Genomic DNA, 15,235 nt, shown 5'->3' with positions numbered 1-15,235 from the left:
AGTGATACAGTAACAGATATTTGAGTGCAGACGTTGTGAAAGGATTCTCACGTTGTGACCGTGGTATCATTAACAGTATAGTTTGTTACATATAACTTCCGGTGTTCACGATCATATGGCTTTCGTACATATGCAATGCAATGTACCAGTTGCTAATCCTGAGTTATTGCTAATATGTATCTGACATAGTACGGCTTAAGCTTTATTTGGAGCATGCAAACAATGTCGAAATTGGAATTTTCATTACACAATTACACAAACAGTGATTTTATCCACTGTTATACAGACAATTATTTTGGTAATGTTTATTGCATGGTGCTTCTTGCATTTATGATTTATGATTCATGTCACTACAGAATTATGGGAACCAAGTCAAATATGTCTTATGTATTGTTTTTCATAACAACATTTTCATTTAAAAATGAAACAGACAGACAAAATATATTTTCTTTGCATAGTCTCTCACACTCTTGGATACCTCGGACTCATGAGGCATAGCAGTATACAGTATACCAGCTGTAAATACAGCACTGATATGTTAAAACTTTGCATCACAATCAGAATCACTGCTTTCCTCTTCACTCTCTGCTCTACCGTTCATGGTCATCCACTGTGAGTTCTTGGGAGGATTGAGCACCTCTGATCCTGTTTCTATGCCCAGGACCTGCCTTTGGACCAGCTTAAAATACAGTCCTCTCCGGGACATGAGTTCAGTATGCGTCCCCTGATCCACTACACAGCCTTGGTCAATCACAATGATGTTGTTCGCCCTCTCCACAGTGCTCAGGCGATGGGCGATCACAAGCACTGTGTGTTCTTGCATGATATCATTCAGGGCCTGCTGAACCTGAGGTACAGAGAAAATATCATATGTCTATTGCAATAATTGATGAGATCAGTCATAACAGATTAAAAAAGATAAGCACAGACAACATAATAAGTACAACTACTGTATGCACTGTGGTTTACAAAACTGCAGTGTCATGGTATGAGCAGTCTGCAGAGACTGAGGTCTCTGCTGCAAGTCTTTGCTGCATCCAAATCCGATACATCCGTCTAATAATGGCTGTAGTCTTCCTCTTCCAAAAATAGCAAGCACAATTAAGGATGTTCACCATGCACAGCAGTATTTAGCTGGATTATATGCTCTGTGACTAAGCAAAACTTATACATGAATACAAATAACAATTCCACTTTGGATAACAATTTAAATGTTGTTTAAGCATTAAATATTAAAGTCTGTGTCACTCACAACATGTTCACTCTCAGCATCTAAGGCACTAGTGGCCTCATCCAGTATAAGCACACGAGGTTTCCGAATAAGAGCCCGGGCAATGGCCACACGCTGCTTCTGTCCACCTGACAGCTGGGCTCCTTTCTCTCCCACTCCTGCATCACAGACACACAACAGAACACCAGTTATTTCACCCACCAGCACATCTAAAATACATGGGAGTATTTAAGTGGTCCTATTTGTGTCATGGAGATAACTATTAAACGTAACTGAAGTCATTAGCACCTGCAGTGCATGTGTTAGAATGACACAGATTTACAGATCACGTTTCAGATCACAGATCACGTTTTATTTCATGGGCATGAACCTATTCCGGGTTATGTATTGTAACGTTGACAGTCCAGAGGGTTCCACAAAGGACCACAAAGGTTCCAAGATGGAACCTTTAAGAGTTCTTCAGTGGAGACAAAAGACTTATACTAATTATATACTGTATATAATCATATATATTTAATTGCCAAGTCACTAAAAAAACAAACAGAGGCACAACAACAATAAATGGACATCTTGGTATAGTACTGTTTCAGAATTAGTTGAATCTCATGGTACTTCTGCCTCCATATATAACTGCATTGCTCACCTGTTTCATAACCCTGGGTGAGGCAACCTATAAAACCATGTGCATTGGCCTTAGTAGCAGCTTCAACCACCAGATTCATGGCAATGTCTTTCAGGCCATAAGTAATGTTCTCCTGAACTGACCGAGCAAACAGTACTGGTTCCTGTCCCACAAGTGCCACCTATGAAAACAAAAGTTCACCACATTTACTCTCGGAACTTGCTACATGCCCAATACTGCCTTCTATAGGCTAAAGAAGGAAAGGGAAAGCACTACACTACACTGAACAGGAGGAGTCATAAATGCCACAAAGTTTTAAAAAAAGTACACATTTCTTCCGTCATACACATTTGACCCATGAAGCATATTCGGGGCGTGTCCTCCCAACTCTGTTTTCTGTTTGTTTATTTTGAATAGTAACTTATCCTTGCTTTTATTACTGCAGTAATAATAATCACTGCATGTGAGGAGTTACAAACCTGCATATGTGTGATCAAAACATGTTAAGTTCAGTTAACCAGCAAATATTCTGGACATACCTTAGTGTGAAGGTATGTGTGTTCATAGGCCTGCACTGGTCGGCCATCCAGTAGCACTTGGCCCTCTTTAGGAGCATAGAAATTCTCCAGGAGACCCACGCAAGAGCTTTTTCCACTCCCAGATGGACCCACAAGCGCAGTCACCTCTCCAGGGTGAATAGTGAAGGAAACATTCTGAAACATGATGCCAAGAATCATCATATATAAACTATACCAATTATCAGGTCAAGCAATTTTCCACTCTTTGATCAAAATCATACAATTCTCAACTGGTCCATTTCATCAAATAAATCAACCCATCCTGCAACAATGTCTGTATATGTGTAAAATCATACAAATAAATGTAGCTTATGTCTTAATATAATATACATTTATAAATGTATATACTATCAAAATGGCAATAAATCAATCCCTATCTAATGCTAAGAGGAGCAGCTACACCTACCTTGAGTATCTCTGTGTCGGGTCGCGTGGGGTAGTTAAAGGACACGTTTATGAACTCCACTTCTCCTTTAAAAGTGTCTGGGGCGTCACTGCCACCAGAGGCGCTCTCAGGTTTCCTATCAATATACTCAAACACCTTCTCAGCTGCCCCAAGTCCTTGCATCAGACCTGTGTAGACGGCTGCTATACTCTGCAACACACACCATATCAACACAGAAGCTGCGTTTAAGAAATCACAAATGTGCACATGACCTGCATACCGTACCCATTCACACATTGCATCAGGAAGAGTAAAAGCTCTAAATGTTGCAACGGAAACGTCACAAAGAGCGCTTCTTACCTCCAAGCACTCTCCCAATTCCAGCTCATAGATGACAAAAGAGATGAGAGTACCTCCACTCATTTGTCCTGTTATAACAAGGTGACCCCCGTAATAGAGAATGACCACCTGTAACGCCAGTTCTGATATCTACAGAAAGCACAAGATGAAAATATTCAGCCTTGAGATTCCCAAACTATTCTCATTTAAATACAGCCGAGTACATGCAGACATGTTATTATGCCTAACAGTGATAGGAGTTATATTTGAATGCACATTACATACACAGCTGGACCACATGAAACAGGAGTAGGCCACTGCTTGTTTCTTGTTGAGTTGGAACATGTCCATCAGCTTGCTGTAGTACGAGTCAGCCTCTTGCTCTTCGTTGGCAAAACTGCGGACGGTTCTCATGGCTGACACAGTCTCCTCTGCCGTCTTGTTGGCCTGAGCCAGGGATGTTTGCACCTCCTTGGTCAGTTTCTAGCAATGACATTGACAAGACTGTCAACATCAATGGATTTTCAGAGTGAAACTTAAATCATTTTAACAGTCTAACAGTATCATTCAAATGATGCATGTCGATGTATTTAGTTATTAACTTGGTATCTCATATAAGCAGCGGGCCCAGTAGGATATGGTATTCTGCTCTAGTAGGTATACAAGCAGTTTTCATCAACTCTCTTGTCTTAACAAGATTTTCTTGTCTGGGTGAATTAAAAAAAATGATGCTCTACATTTTGACATAAGACACAAATAACATGGGAATGATGGGGATGGGAGATGATTACAAAAAAAACACACAAACGCAGATAGTTGATAGAACACATACTTAATGAATACAATTTTAATATATTTTACCTTGTAGTATTCTCCATAGACCTTTGATGCAACAGCAATATAAGGGAAGCCCATTATGGTGACCAACGTCAGTTTCCAAGACATCGTGAACATGAAGATGAAGAAGCCAATGGCCTTGATGAAGCTTCGCAGAAAAAGGTTGACATTCTGCGAGATCAGATCACTCACCTGTGTCGTGTCTGATGTCAGACGTGAGATGATATCACCTGGAGAATAACCAATCAAAAGTGAAATCATAAATGAAAATAAGGACAAAATGAGCAAATAGAACAACTTCATGAGGCCCTCTATGGACCAATTTCCTCTGTTGGGAAATTGGAGACATGTTCTGTCCTATTTACTGTTTGCTAGTCACACATCACAGACATCAGATTCTCAGGAATGTGTGCAAAAGTATGAATTATTGATGCTTGTAGAAGAAGACATTTTTGTTGGCTATATAGTGGTGCAAAATAGCTGAAACTATGCATGATGAAGCGATTTATCATGATGGTTAGTCATGCTATAAGTCACGACATCATCTCAACAATGATTGAACTGTATGCACTATCGGTTATGAAGGACTTTAGTCCTATGAAACAATAAAAATGTGTTACTGTTTATTTAGGTATTGTATTTTTTTGTCATAAAATGAATCAGTTTATAACTGTTTTAACTAAATAATCAGGAAGCAGCAGAGACGACAGTAGTTCAATACATTAAAAATAACAAAGTAGGTAGTAACATTATGTGGTTAATGACATTATCATGACATCACCTGTATGGTTGGAGTCGAAGAACCCAATTTCTTGACGCATGAGTGATCTAAACAGAAGGTTCCGTATTCTAATGTTTAATCTGGCAAAGGTTATGGAGAAGACTCCTCCACGGACACCAATGGCTATAGAACTAGGAGAAAGATATGATAGATAGCAACATCAGCCCACAGATCAATGGTATATACTAAAAGCTATATTATTTGTTACTTCCAATAATTGTTCACGTTACACACCTGACAAAAGACAGTGATGCTAGTGTAAGCAAGGGCTTTGTGAAGTGTTCCATGCTCTTGTCAATAACAATCCCATCAATGGCCTGACCAGTGTAATAGGGTATAAAAGCCTCACCTGAAAGATTTGTTATGCAATATTTAATTAAATGAAAACAAATTCTTTAACAAAACCAGTTCTATTCAAATGGGTGCAGCATGACATATTCAGTGATTCTACAGTGTACACTGCTTTGGACTTCAGTTAACAGGTCAGACAAGTTATAAACATCACCAAGAGTTTAGAGTGTCTGCTATACGGATAAATAGTGTCCAAGTTGTTATATGGACATTCATGACAATACACCACATTAATCTCTATAACCAAGGCCAAGATGGACATCAGTGAAAAATGCAAATTAGACACTTACAAACAGCAGAGAGCGAGAGAAACACGAAGGCAACAGCCAGCAGCAGGGAATCCTTCCTGCAGTAAGAGAGCAGGCGCCCCACTGTAGCACGGGAGTCTGCGCCATTGGTCTCTTTGCACTTCCCTCTAAACGTTTTCTTCTCCTCATCTTCCATCTCAGAGCTGCTATCACCCAGTGGGCTCACCAGCCTCTTTGTCTCCTCGTCACTGCTACCATCACTCACAGCGTTAGAGGTATTCGCCAAGGAGCCCCAGAGGTACAAAGTACCTATTGCCGACACACAGCTCCAAGAGACCAAGCTCAAAATCCAAGGGTTGGCCATGAGGGCTCCCTGCTCTGAGAAGATCAGAAGCTTGGTCAGGGCGAAGGTCAGGATGGTGAGGCAGACGAGGGTGGTCAGAGTGCTCAGTTTCGAGACCCTACGAGGGCCATCTACTCGGTTCAAGAGGACACCTATGGAGGCCCCAAGCAGCAAAACAACCCGGACCAACAGGGTTCCCCATAGGTCCAGGGCTGAATGGAATATGTCAAACCTAGACAGTTCATCTGCAAATATATTAGGCTGAGAGCCTTGGACATATAGAACTGTTGTGATGATAGTATCAGTGACAATAAAAAATAGGTTACAACTCAGCACAATAGCAGCTCGCATTATTGTGTTTCAAACTCAACAGCACTTAATAAATCTTTGAAAAAGTTCTTTAGCAGCAGTCTGCGTAAATAAATAATTTCCAAGTGAGTCGAATTACTCGCCAGTATTCCAGAGTGCGTAATAGGTTAGAATTTTACAATGAACTTGACATTCATCTACAGAGTCCAAACAGAACCCTTTTTTTCTCGAAAATACATAAAGTTGAGGACATGTCTCCAATGGCATTATGACTAATCACACATCACAGCAACTACGATTATACCGGTTGAGCATGACTGTACAGTAGGTAAGCTACGTGCAACCTAGAGGGGTTAAAGACAGGTTACCAACTAAATAAATAAATAACCGAATAGAGTCAGAGTGATAATTACAAAGCTGTGACAGAGGGAGCTTTTCAAAACGGAGTTTTCCAGGAGTGCATGCGTCCTTCAACTTCACAGTTCCGTGGAGAGGGTCTCAATGCCATCACAAGCCGGGAGACTTCTGAACCTACAGCGCCACAAGCCAGAGCATCGGAAAACCCGGAAACATGTCGAACACATTTAAGCTCCGCCCATAAATTCGGGATTGCCGCATCACAGCCGATTTTCCCTTCTGCACTTGCGCCTTCGACACAGAAGTAAAAGCTTTTGCCATATTGTATAACGTAAATGTCTTCCACATCTACCTAAATAATATTTTCAGAGACCACATTTGAACGGTCCTTTTATATTACACTTTTGTTGGTTGAAAAGCTGAGCCCAAATTCTTATTGCATCAGTCTCTTTTTAACCGATGCATGCTGTAATACTGTGCAACATAGGAAAGGGCAAACGTCCATGATGTAATTTACAACGACCCACTTCTCCTTTCCTCAACGACTAAGAGTAACTAAGGCTATAATACAGGACTTACAGTATTTTTAATTTGCATATTGTTATAAGCATTCTGGTAATGAACACTATCCCTATGTTTAAAATGCGGCAGAGGTCACAAGTTCTACACATAAAAAAATACCTCAGGTAATTGGTGTTTTCTTTTCTTTCTTTCTTTTGTGCAACATGCCATGTGAAGCACTAGAGGTTGAAAGAATACTCATGAAGCTAATTTAGGGCTGTATTCGTTATGTTAAAAAGACTACATCAATAAATGAGTATTTCTCAAGCTATTGCACTTTCATGAAGGTCAGTGGTTTCAACCACTACAGCAACCGTGGTTCCAGACTTGCTCAAGAAAAGTGTGTATGAGGGGATGAAAAGATCTAGTACATATCCCAGTGGCATTGACCATATGCTTGCACTGAACAAAACAAACTAACAAACAAATAAAACAATATGATGTAATATGATGTAAAAAAGTTTAGATACAGATGGATTAGCGTTAACATGTAAGTCTACAGTAATGTAACTGTTCTCACTCACTTAAAAGAGAGAGAGTGCACAAACATGAGCATTTAATGTGATTACTTCAGTTCCTGAAAAAATTGTATGAGACAAAAACAGATCAAAAAGGAAGTTAAAGGTAATACAGCACTCTCTTTGTAAATTCTCAAACAGGCATGGTGTGGGCATGTCATTCAAATTGACAAAGAAATATTTGTGGGCCCAGACATCCTGGCATCTTTCCAGAAAATCACATGCACAGGACAGCCCATGCATCGCCTTTCACATGAAAAGCATGTCTTAACAGTTTGCTGTAGTTTGTCACTTTTACTTTGCATTGATCTAGTTGTATGTCTACATCTGGTCCTGATCGTAATTTTTTTTTTTTAGGTAAGGTAAGAACAGATCTAGCCAACAAAAAGAGAAAGAAATTAACACAGCTTTTACTGCACCCCTTTCCCAATAAAAACAACCAAATCATAAACTGCTAAGGCATTGTATATTCAACTTCAGAATATTTCAAATGAGTCACAAAGAAAAGATCACTCTGCATGTTCATTAGCACCACTACCAATACACAAGACATATCCTCTTTCATTGTCAACTGTAGACTTGTACAAAATCCCTAAGTAATGCACAACTCATTACCCTCAGAGAAGGCTGCCTATGACTGGGCACACAAACTCCTCCTCTGCAGGCACCAGACAGAAGATGAGCTGGAATGGACACACTCTGGTACAGTCATCGTCATCACTCCTTTTCAACTTTTGAAACACTATAATATCCAGTGTCAAGAGTTAGCTCTTGGGTATTTAGTAGTAATCAGTAGCAAGGTTCATCAGATGTCCATCTGTATGTGGATGGTCAAGTTCACTTCACTACTAGTCTCACTTTTCTCTGACAATTGTTTGAATTTATCCCCTCCCTGTCAAGTTATATGTTACATTGTGAGTTGATCACTGAAATGATTTGGCCTTTTTTTTAATGAAATTCAAAAAAGAAAAATATGAGAAGTTTGCTTGCTGATTACATACCATCTAATATTAATGGCATCATGAAAGCCTATGCGCCATATTGACAGGATGATACAGAGGTGAGGTCCATAATATTTTATAAATGAATCGATTTACACACTAACCCTTTAAGCCGATTACAAATGCCATGCACAATGTGTCATCGATAACTTAACAGTGTACAAAGTACAGTTCTTACTACGTATTACAAAACAGTATCTAGAACATACTGTAAAGTACCTTAATGCAAATGGTTTTGTTGCGGTTGTGTAAACTCATTGGGAATTAAATGGTACCAGCCATTGGAATTTAAAATCGAAAACCTTTTTGAGGAATTCATCAAGCCATCCTTAAAGACATATTGCAAACTTACCGTTATTACTCAGTAAAAACATTTCAGAAAAAATAAGGACTGGAGTCAATCCTATATCAATGTACTTCAACACCCACCAAGCAGTTCTTCTGTCACCACTATTAGTGCATCACCTGGACATCACCCCAACTAATAGCCTGCACTAACTTCTACCTATCCAGTGCAGGTTACACTTCAAGTAGACCAAATGTTCTTTGGTCCTGAAATAACAAGAATGTCCTAGCTATAGAGATGCAATATGGCAGAACAGCCTTTTCACTGTATTCTCTTCAGGCTGCCCAAGGAATACTGCTTAAAGGCCTTTCCATATTGAGAAGCACTGCAGATCACTGCTCCATCCAAATATGTGTTCATTTACTCGTTATCATCGTTAACTCCCATTCAAGTATTCAAGTATTCAAGTCCTCTTCAGTGCACATCAGAACCTGGCAACGGATATTCCAAGTCTCTTTTCTTGCCATGAGTGCCATTTTGTTCTGTAGTCAAAACTGTTTCCACTGGGAAAGAAAGGAACAGACTGTCTTTCAGCTTCTTACATGGAGGTGACTCCTCATTACCAAATAGAGGCTCTGTGACCTCATAAGTGACACTCCTTGTTCTTCTCTTGGCATTCTTCTTTTCCTGTTTGTAAGCGGCGTTCATGTTGGTTAAAACCTAAAGAGAGTTACCATCAATTAGTGTTAGCGTTCCCATTCATTCAAGTTTCAGTCATCAGTCTCTAAGAACGAAAGGAACAACTGAATATTTGACAAAAAACTGAGGTCCTAAATACTGTCTTCAGACTTACCAGCTGTCTGACAGCATTATGTTGCTCCTGCATGGTGCTCATTAAACTCATGACTCCCTGTTCATTTAAGCCATATGTCTCCCCACTGTCATGAGCAAGCAGCTCCAGTTTCATCTGGTTTATCTATGAAGAGGAGACAGGACATAAACATGGATAGATACATGCAGTTACTACAATGGTGTTACTATTTGCTCAGAGGAAATAAAAAATAAAACAGCCATGCCATTTGAAATGTGTTGGGTGGGGATTTCCCATAACTACCTTTATATATTGCCTAGATAAAAAATGCGGAAAAGAAGATAACGTTTTGTTCTTAATTATCACAATACCCATAAGGGACTGGTTACTGTAAGATGTTAGGCAACGAAAACATACCTCATTGGGCATAATGGCTTTCCTATTAAACATTAAGCAGTACGGCGTGAACTTGGTGGTAGGGTTTGTTGATGTTCGAAACAAGGACAGCACTGGATCAATGAAATCATCCCAGTCTAGCTGCTTTTCTGCCACAACGTCCTTGATGGCATCCTTCAAGAGACTACTGCTCTGGTCATATAGGGCATTTCTCTGGGGCTGGTCTACAGAGGACACCCTCTGAACTATGTTCCACCTCTCACAAAGGTGCTTTGAGACCTGAAACAACAGAGCACAAACACTGAGACAAAATACAAGTAAGCACAGCTATACACAAAGGTTAAGTGTTAAAATCTGAATAAGAATGATCATATATACTCTCACCATACCTCTTCACAAAAGTCTGCTGTTTGGCAGATGCAAATCGTTTTCAGTGACCCAAACCTGAAAGATTAACTCTTTTCAAGAAACGGTACTTTTGTATGCTATGCATAGATCTATGTATGTCAGTTTCCATGAGTAACCAATACCTGTAAATAGATGTAGAGATGCATCGTGCTACAGAAAGGGAATCTGTCCTTTGGACTGGAAAACCCTCCACCCACTTGCTAAAGTAATCAGTGATTACAACCACATGCATGTTCCCAGCTGGCACGGTCCCAGGAAATGGACCTGATTATATCAAGAGAATAATGAACAGAATATCCATCAACTCACACCTCTATTACCCTGTAGCACATTTCTTTGTATACTATTTGTTTAATAATTTACCTAATATTTCAACTGCAATAACTTCCCAAGGACCATCCACCTTAATTGGCCGAATTATTCTGGTCATGTTTTTATTCCTCTCTGTGTGCTGGCAGGTTTCACACACTTTTATCTGAAAGGCAAACACTTCAACTTTAAACCATGAACATTGCAGATGAATTATGCATCTAACACAAAGAGCATCCTAAAGTCACAGTAACAGCGAACATTTACCCAATCCACCACGTCCTTGACTATGCCTAGCCAGTAATATTTGCACTGAATCCTATGGACGGTCTTCTTCTGCCCGAGGTGGTGGCCAATATCGTTAAAATGACATTCTAGAAATATCTGACGCTTTCGTTCTGATTCAATTACCACCTCTCGCTTCTCCTCCTTTTTGGGTCCAACATAATATAACCGTCCATCTGTGAAAGTAAGAGTAACACCATGTCGATAAAGCTGCATCTACTTACTTGTTAAATGGCAGTTGACAAATCCAACCCACGCTACACACTACTTTTTCTTTAGTAGTCGTTACTCTGGAAGTGTTTGCACACTCCACATTTACAGCCATGGAATAAAAACTAGCTTAATGAGTATTATCGAATTCAGTGTGATATAAAACAAGTAAATGTGTAACAGGTTACCGTCAATGATGAACTTCTGAGCGTAGCGTTTAAGATTTTTCTTTCTTATTGGGTTCATGGACTGTGGGTAACATCCCTGCGCTACAAATGTATAAATATCCTCGAGTCGGTTGGAGCTTGATTCAACCACCTCCTCCTCAGCTACTTGTATGGAATCTACACTTAACATAATGTAAAACTATAGGTTATTTCGGACGCATGTATGTTTATTGTGTCTAATGTGACAGGAGTCAAAGCACACGAAGATAGTCATGTAGAAGAATAGTTCCAGGAATGTGAGGACGGTCAGTTTTTGCTGATGGACGAGGTCATGTTTTGAAAAATCTATCCTGTTTCTGATATCTCGCTCATATTATATGTTGTGTTTGATAAAACTAAAATACCTTCTAACCACAATGTTGGATATGGGTATCGTTTTTTCGTATTTATTTAAAGGCTAACATGCACGCTCATGCACGAGTCTTCCTTCTCGGACGAATATATGTAAAGGACGTATACAAAGTGCGTCACATCCGGGAGACGGACGGTCCAAAAAATGAGGAGGTGTCATGATGTTTGTTTTCTGCTGTTGTGTTTGAAGGAGTCGCTTGTCCCATGAACTGTCACTGAATAACGTTTAATTGAGGTTAACATTAACGTTATACCATCAAGTAGTCATGCTTAAGAGCGAGTGCCCTGTGGATACATTCTACACTTGCAGCTGCTTTTGCACTGACAATATTTTCCTAGACGAATACAAACTTCACGTCCAATTCGTGTCCGAGGAACAGTTTAAATGGGATTACCAACACGTAAGTTAAACGAATAGATACCACTAAATAAAACGCGTTATAATGAATATAAAGGTTGAGATTCCTTCTTATGTTCCAGATTTTGAAAACCCTTGGTTGCACAACAGTCTCCCAGTTCGATATAGTCCTCGAAAAGGTTGGTGCCGGTTCATCAGTTCGGTTTATACATAATACGTACACTGCGGTTACTCATAAAACGTCTGTCCTCAGATCCATTCCGAGATTGAAAGGCGGAAAAGCTTAAGTGTGAAATCAGCAGAGAGGGCAGCTCATATAAAGAAACACTACACACCTCTCCATCCGCACGTCTACCACTTACAGGTAAACAATACGTATTAAAAGGCTTTAATTGAGATGTTTTGCAAAGCGCAGTAGAATTTTTATATTGGAAACCTTTTCCAGGAAGCTTATCTGGACCCAGAATTTATTCACATGATGCAGTACTCCTTGAGCAACGATGCTACCGAGGAGGGACTATTAAAATTGATCCACTCCGACACTGGTGAGCGTACATTGCTTGGAATTTCAGTGAAAATGTTGAACTTCAGACTAGATAAGTGATGATTTCAGATCTTATCTGTGTAATGTGTTTTGTGACAAGACATTTCAATGCACAATATATGGTTGCTTCTATTAATAGCACCAAGAGTCTACAGGTTTCCAGTATTCACCAAAGACTTCTGCCACAAACTTATAGAAGAACTGGAGCATTTTGAACTGTCAGATGCACCCAAAGGGAGACCCAACACCATGAACAATTATGGGGTAAAGCTCCAGTTTTCCATTTCCCAGTTATCCTGATCCGAGCAGATATGAAAATCAGAAATCTCCTCTGAAATATATTTCAGATCCTCCTAAATGAACTTGGCTTTGATGAGGCTTTCATCACTCCTCTCCGAGAGCTCTACCTGAGGCCTGTGACGTCACTGCTGTATCCTGACTGCGGAGGCAGGTGCCTGGACAGCCACAAGGCCTTTGTGGTGAAATATGCAATGAATGAGGACCTGGACCTGAGTTACCACTATGACAATGCAGAGGTCACCCTCAATGTATCCCTGGGAAAAAAGTTCACTGAAGGAAATTTATATTTTGGGGACATGAGACAGGTGCGTGTATTGTTTAGAAGTTTGAATTGGCATCGGTAATGAATCCACTGATATTCAGCACAGTTATATAATTTGACAGATTTATAATAATACAGATTTGTAATAACAAACCAACAATCTCCAAAAATTATTTAAAAGTATTGCTTTTATTTACAGTCATACAGTAAATGTGTTGGAAACACCGTGACAGACTGTTTTGTACAACAAACCAAAATAAAAAACAGCTGTAGGCGGCCCAATCTAAGTGTGTCTTCTACCACGTTGCACCCCGCTGCCGATACTCCAGGTGCCGCTGAGTGAGACAGAGTGTGCAGAGGTTGAGCACCATGTGGCCGAGGGACTCCTCCATAGAGGGCAGCAGATGCACGGTGCACTACCTATCTCATCCGGCCTCCGCTGGAACCTCATCATCTGGATGAGGAGCTCGCAGGAGCGCAACAGACTGTGCCCCATGTGCAACAAGAGGCCCACGTTGGTTGAGGGCGATGGCTTTGCCGACGGATTCACCAGAACAGACGTGCCTGCCCAGAGAGCTCTGTGTGTATTGCACTGAGGAGATTCTATGCTGTTAGTTTGTTGATTTGTCGTGTCGCCTTGTTTTGCCTCTTGTGAGTAAAAGTATTTTTCTATCAACAATCTTTCGCCTATGGTGAGTGTTTGTTTGTTACCAAACGGGTCTTCAGAAAGACATAGTAGCAATTTTTAAGGAATTGGAACACCAAAGCTCATGGTGGTACAATTATTGCTTTAGCAATTTTGTGATTGGTTTTTCATGTTGTTAGAATCGTGAAATAAGTGTCATGTACATTAAGGTACATTAATTGCACATTCACAGGGTGTAAAATATTAGAATCCATGTTGTCAGTAATAAAGATAGATATTTGATTTAAATAATATAGACAAATATAACTTCCATTATCATCTTTGCTACAATAGTACTCTTATAGAAAACAATAATATTTCATGATCTATAAGATGAACAACCTAGGTATACAAAATAGATTTTCAGCGTCACGTCACAAATTGCATGTACATACAAAAATGGCTGGGCTGACTGAAAAGACAATGGGAATAACTTATTAATTTCTGTTAACAGGTGACAGATGCTACAACATATATCCTCTGGTCACATCAAATAGTAGAAACACATACATTTCAAGTTGTAGACATAGGTATTCCACCTACAATCTTGGAGTGTCTCACTCTCTAATAACCCATAACCAGTTGCTAATTACATCGTATATTGACCCACATTCACACAAAAATATTGGTAATGTTACATACCAATTGTAGTCTGCTGAAGTAAAGATTATAAGTTATTGTATGGCGGAACAATAACTTATTTTATAATGTAACATAGCAGAATTTGAATTTGGGTTATGAAGCTGTTTTGGTTGTTTCTTTTCCCCCAGCCTTTTCCAACCAACACAGAGGCAAGAAACCAAAAAGGAAATAAAAGAACATTTCTTGCTTGAAAGAACATTAACTACATGATCCATAGACTTAAACAGCACCACTTGTTTCACTCTCGAGGGAAAACCAATCATTTTCCGATGTATGGAATCCCTCAGGTCTTTTTCTATCTATCATTTTGTGGAAAACTTCTTTGAATGGAAAGTGCAAAATAAGTATGTTCTTCACATACTGCTTATTATATAAATACATATAGAGATAAAGATATAGATAGATTTGCACAAAATATACTCTCATTTACAGTTAAAGCTCCCTCTGCTTAAAAACGATGTCTCAAGAATCTGCCATTATGTGGTATATGACTGGACAAAAAAAAAAAACCTGGTGCATTTGCCTGCTGAAGACAAAAGTTTGGTAATGGTAAATACGGACCAAAGTTTTGACTTTGGACACATTTCCCATACACAACATCCATCTGAGATCTGCAGTATCACAATAACTGGGAGTCCATGACAAGTGTGTTTGACCATTCCCCTTGCATTTTCCTGTCTGCACCACTATGGTGGGAGCA

At 39.6% G+C, this 15,235-nt stretch overlaps 3 protein-coding genes across 4 annotated transcripts; 1 reads left to right on the top strand and 2 right to left on the bottom strand.

Annotated features, from left to right (window-relative positions):
- Positions 1–355: 355 nt before the first annotated feature.
- abcb9 (ATP-binding cassette, sub-family B (MDR/TAP), member 9) lies at positions 356–6,066 on the bottom strand (the record flags this gene model as incomplete). The annotated part of the gene is made up of 11 exons (XM_080852114.1): positions 356–847; positions 1,253–1,389; positions 1,875–2,034; positions 2,393–2,566; positions 2,838–3,026; positions 3,177–3,305; positions 3,441–3,638; positions 4,017–4,222; positions 4,774–4,904; positions 5,008–5,122; positions 5,415–6,066. 11 exons carry the CDS (start codon positions 6,064–6,066, stop codon positions 539–541), a joined length of 2,400 nt encoding a protein of 799 aa, XP_080708240.1. The 3' UTR covers positions 356–538.
- Positions 6,067–8,799: 2,733 nt separating this feature from the next.
- Positions 8,800–11,523, bottom strand: LOC308376326 (gypsy retrotransposon integrase-like protein 1; the record flags this gene model as incomplete). Its single annotated transcript, XM_080852621.1, has 8 exons — positions 8,800–9,467; positions 9,601–9,723; positions 9,976–10,233; positions 10,344–10,398; positions 10,485–10,626; positions 10,726–10,837; positions 10,939–11,132; positions 11,355–11,523. The coding sequence occupies 8 exons, from the start codon at positions 11,521–11,523 to the stop codon at positions 9,222–9,224; spliced, it is 1,299 nt and encodes a 432-aa protein (XP_080708747.1). The 3' UTR covers positions 8,800–9,221.
- Positions 11,524–11,892: 369 nt separating this feature from the next.
- ogfod2 (2-oxoglutarate and iron-dependent oxygenase domain containing 2) lies at positions 11,893–13,887 on the top strand. 2 transcript variants are annotated; one of them, XM_080852219.1, is made up of 7 exons: positions 11,893–12,145; positions 12,225–12,281; positions 12,356–12,466; positions 12,548–12,647; positions 12,843–12,910; positions 12,994–13,251; positions 13,538–13,887. In XM_080852219.1, exons 1-7 carry the CDS (start codon positions 12,011–12,013, stop codon positions 13,802–13,804), a joined length of 996 nt encoding a protein of 331 aa, XP_080708345.1. In that variant the 5' UTR covers positions 11,893–12,010; the 3' UTR covers positions 13,805–13,887. The 2 variants fall into 2 exon arrangements, with proteins under 2 accessions (XP_080708345.1, XP_080708344.1); XM_080852218.1 differs by having other exon boundaries at positions 12,786–12,910.
- The last annotated feature ends 1,348 nt before the right edge of the window (positions 13,888–15,235 follow it).

The sequence above is a fragment of the Sprattus sprattus genome (genome assembly GCF_963457725.1).
Source record: "Sprattus sprattus genome assembly, chromosome: 15".
Taxonomy (NCBI): domain Eukaryota; kingdom Metazoa; phylum Chordata; class Actinopteri; order Clupeiformes; family Clupeidae; genus Sprattus; species Sprattus sprattus.
The sequence above is the reverse complement of the archived record's forward strand: the minus strand, read 5'-3'. Positions and strand labels throughout refer to the sequence as shown.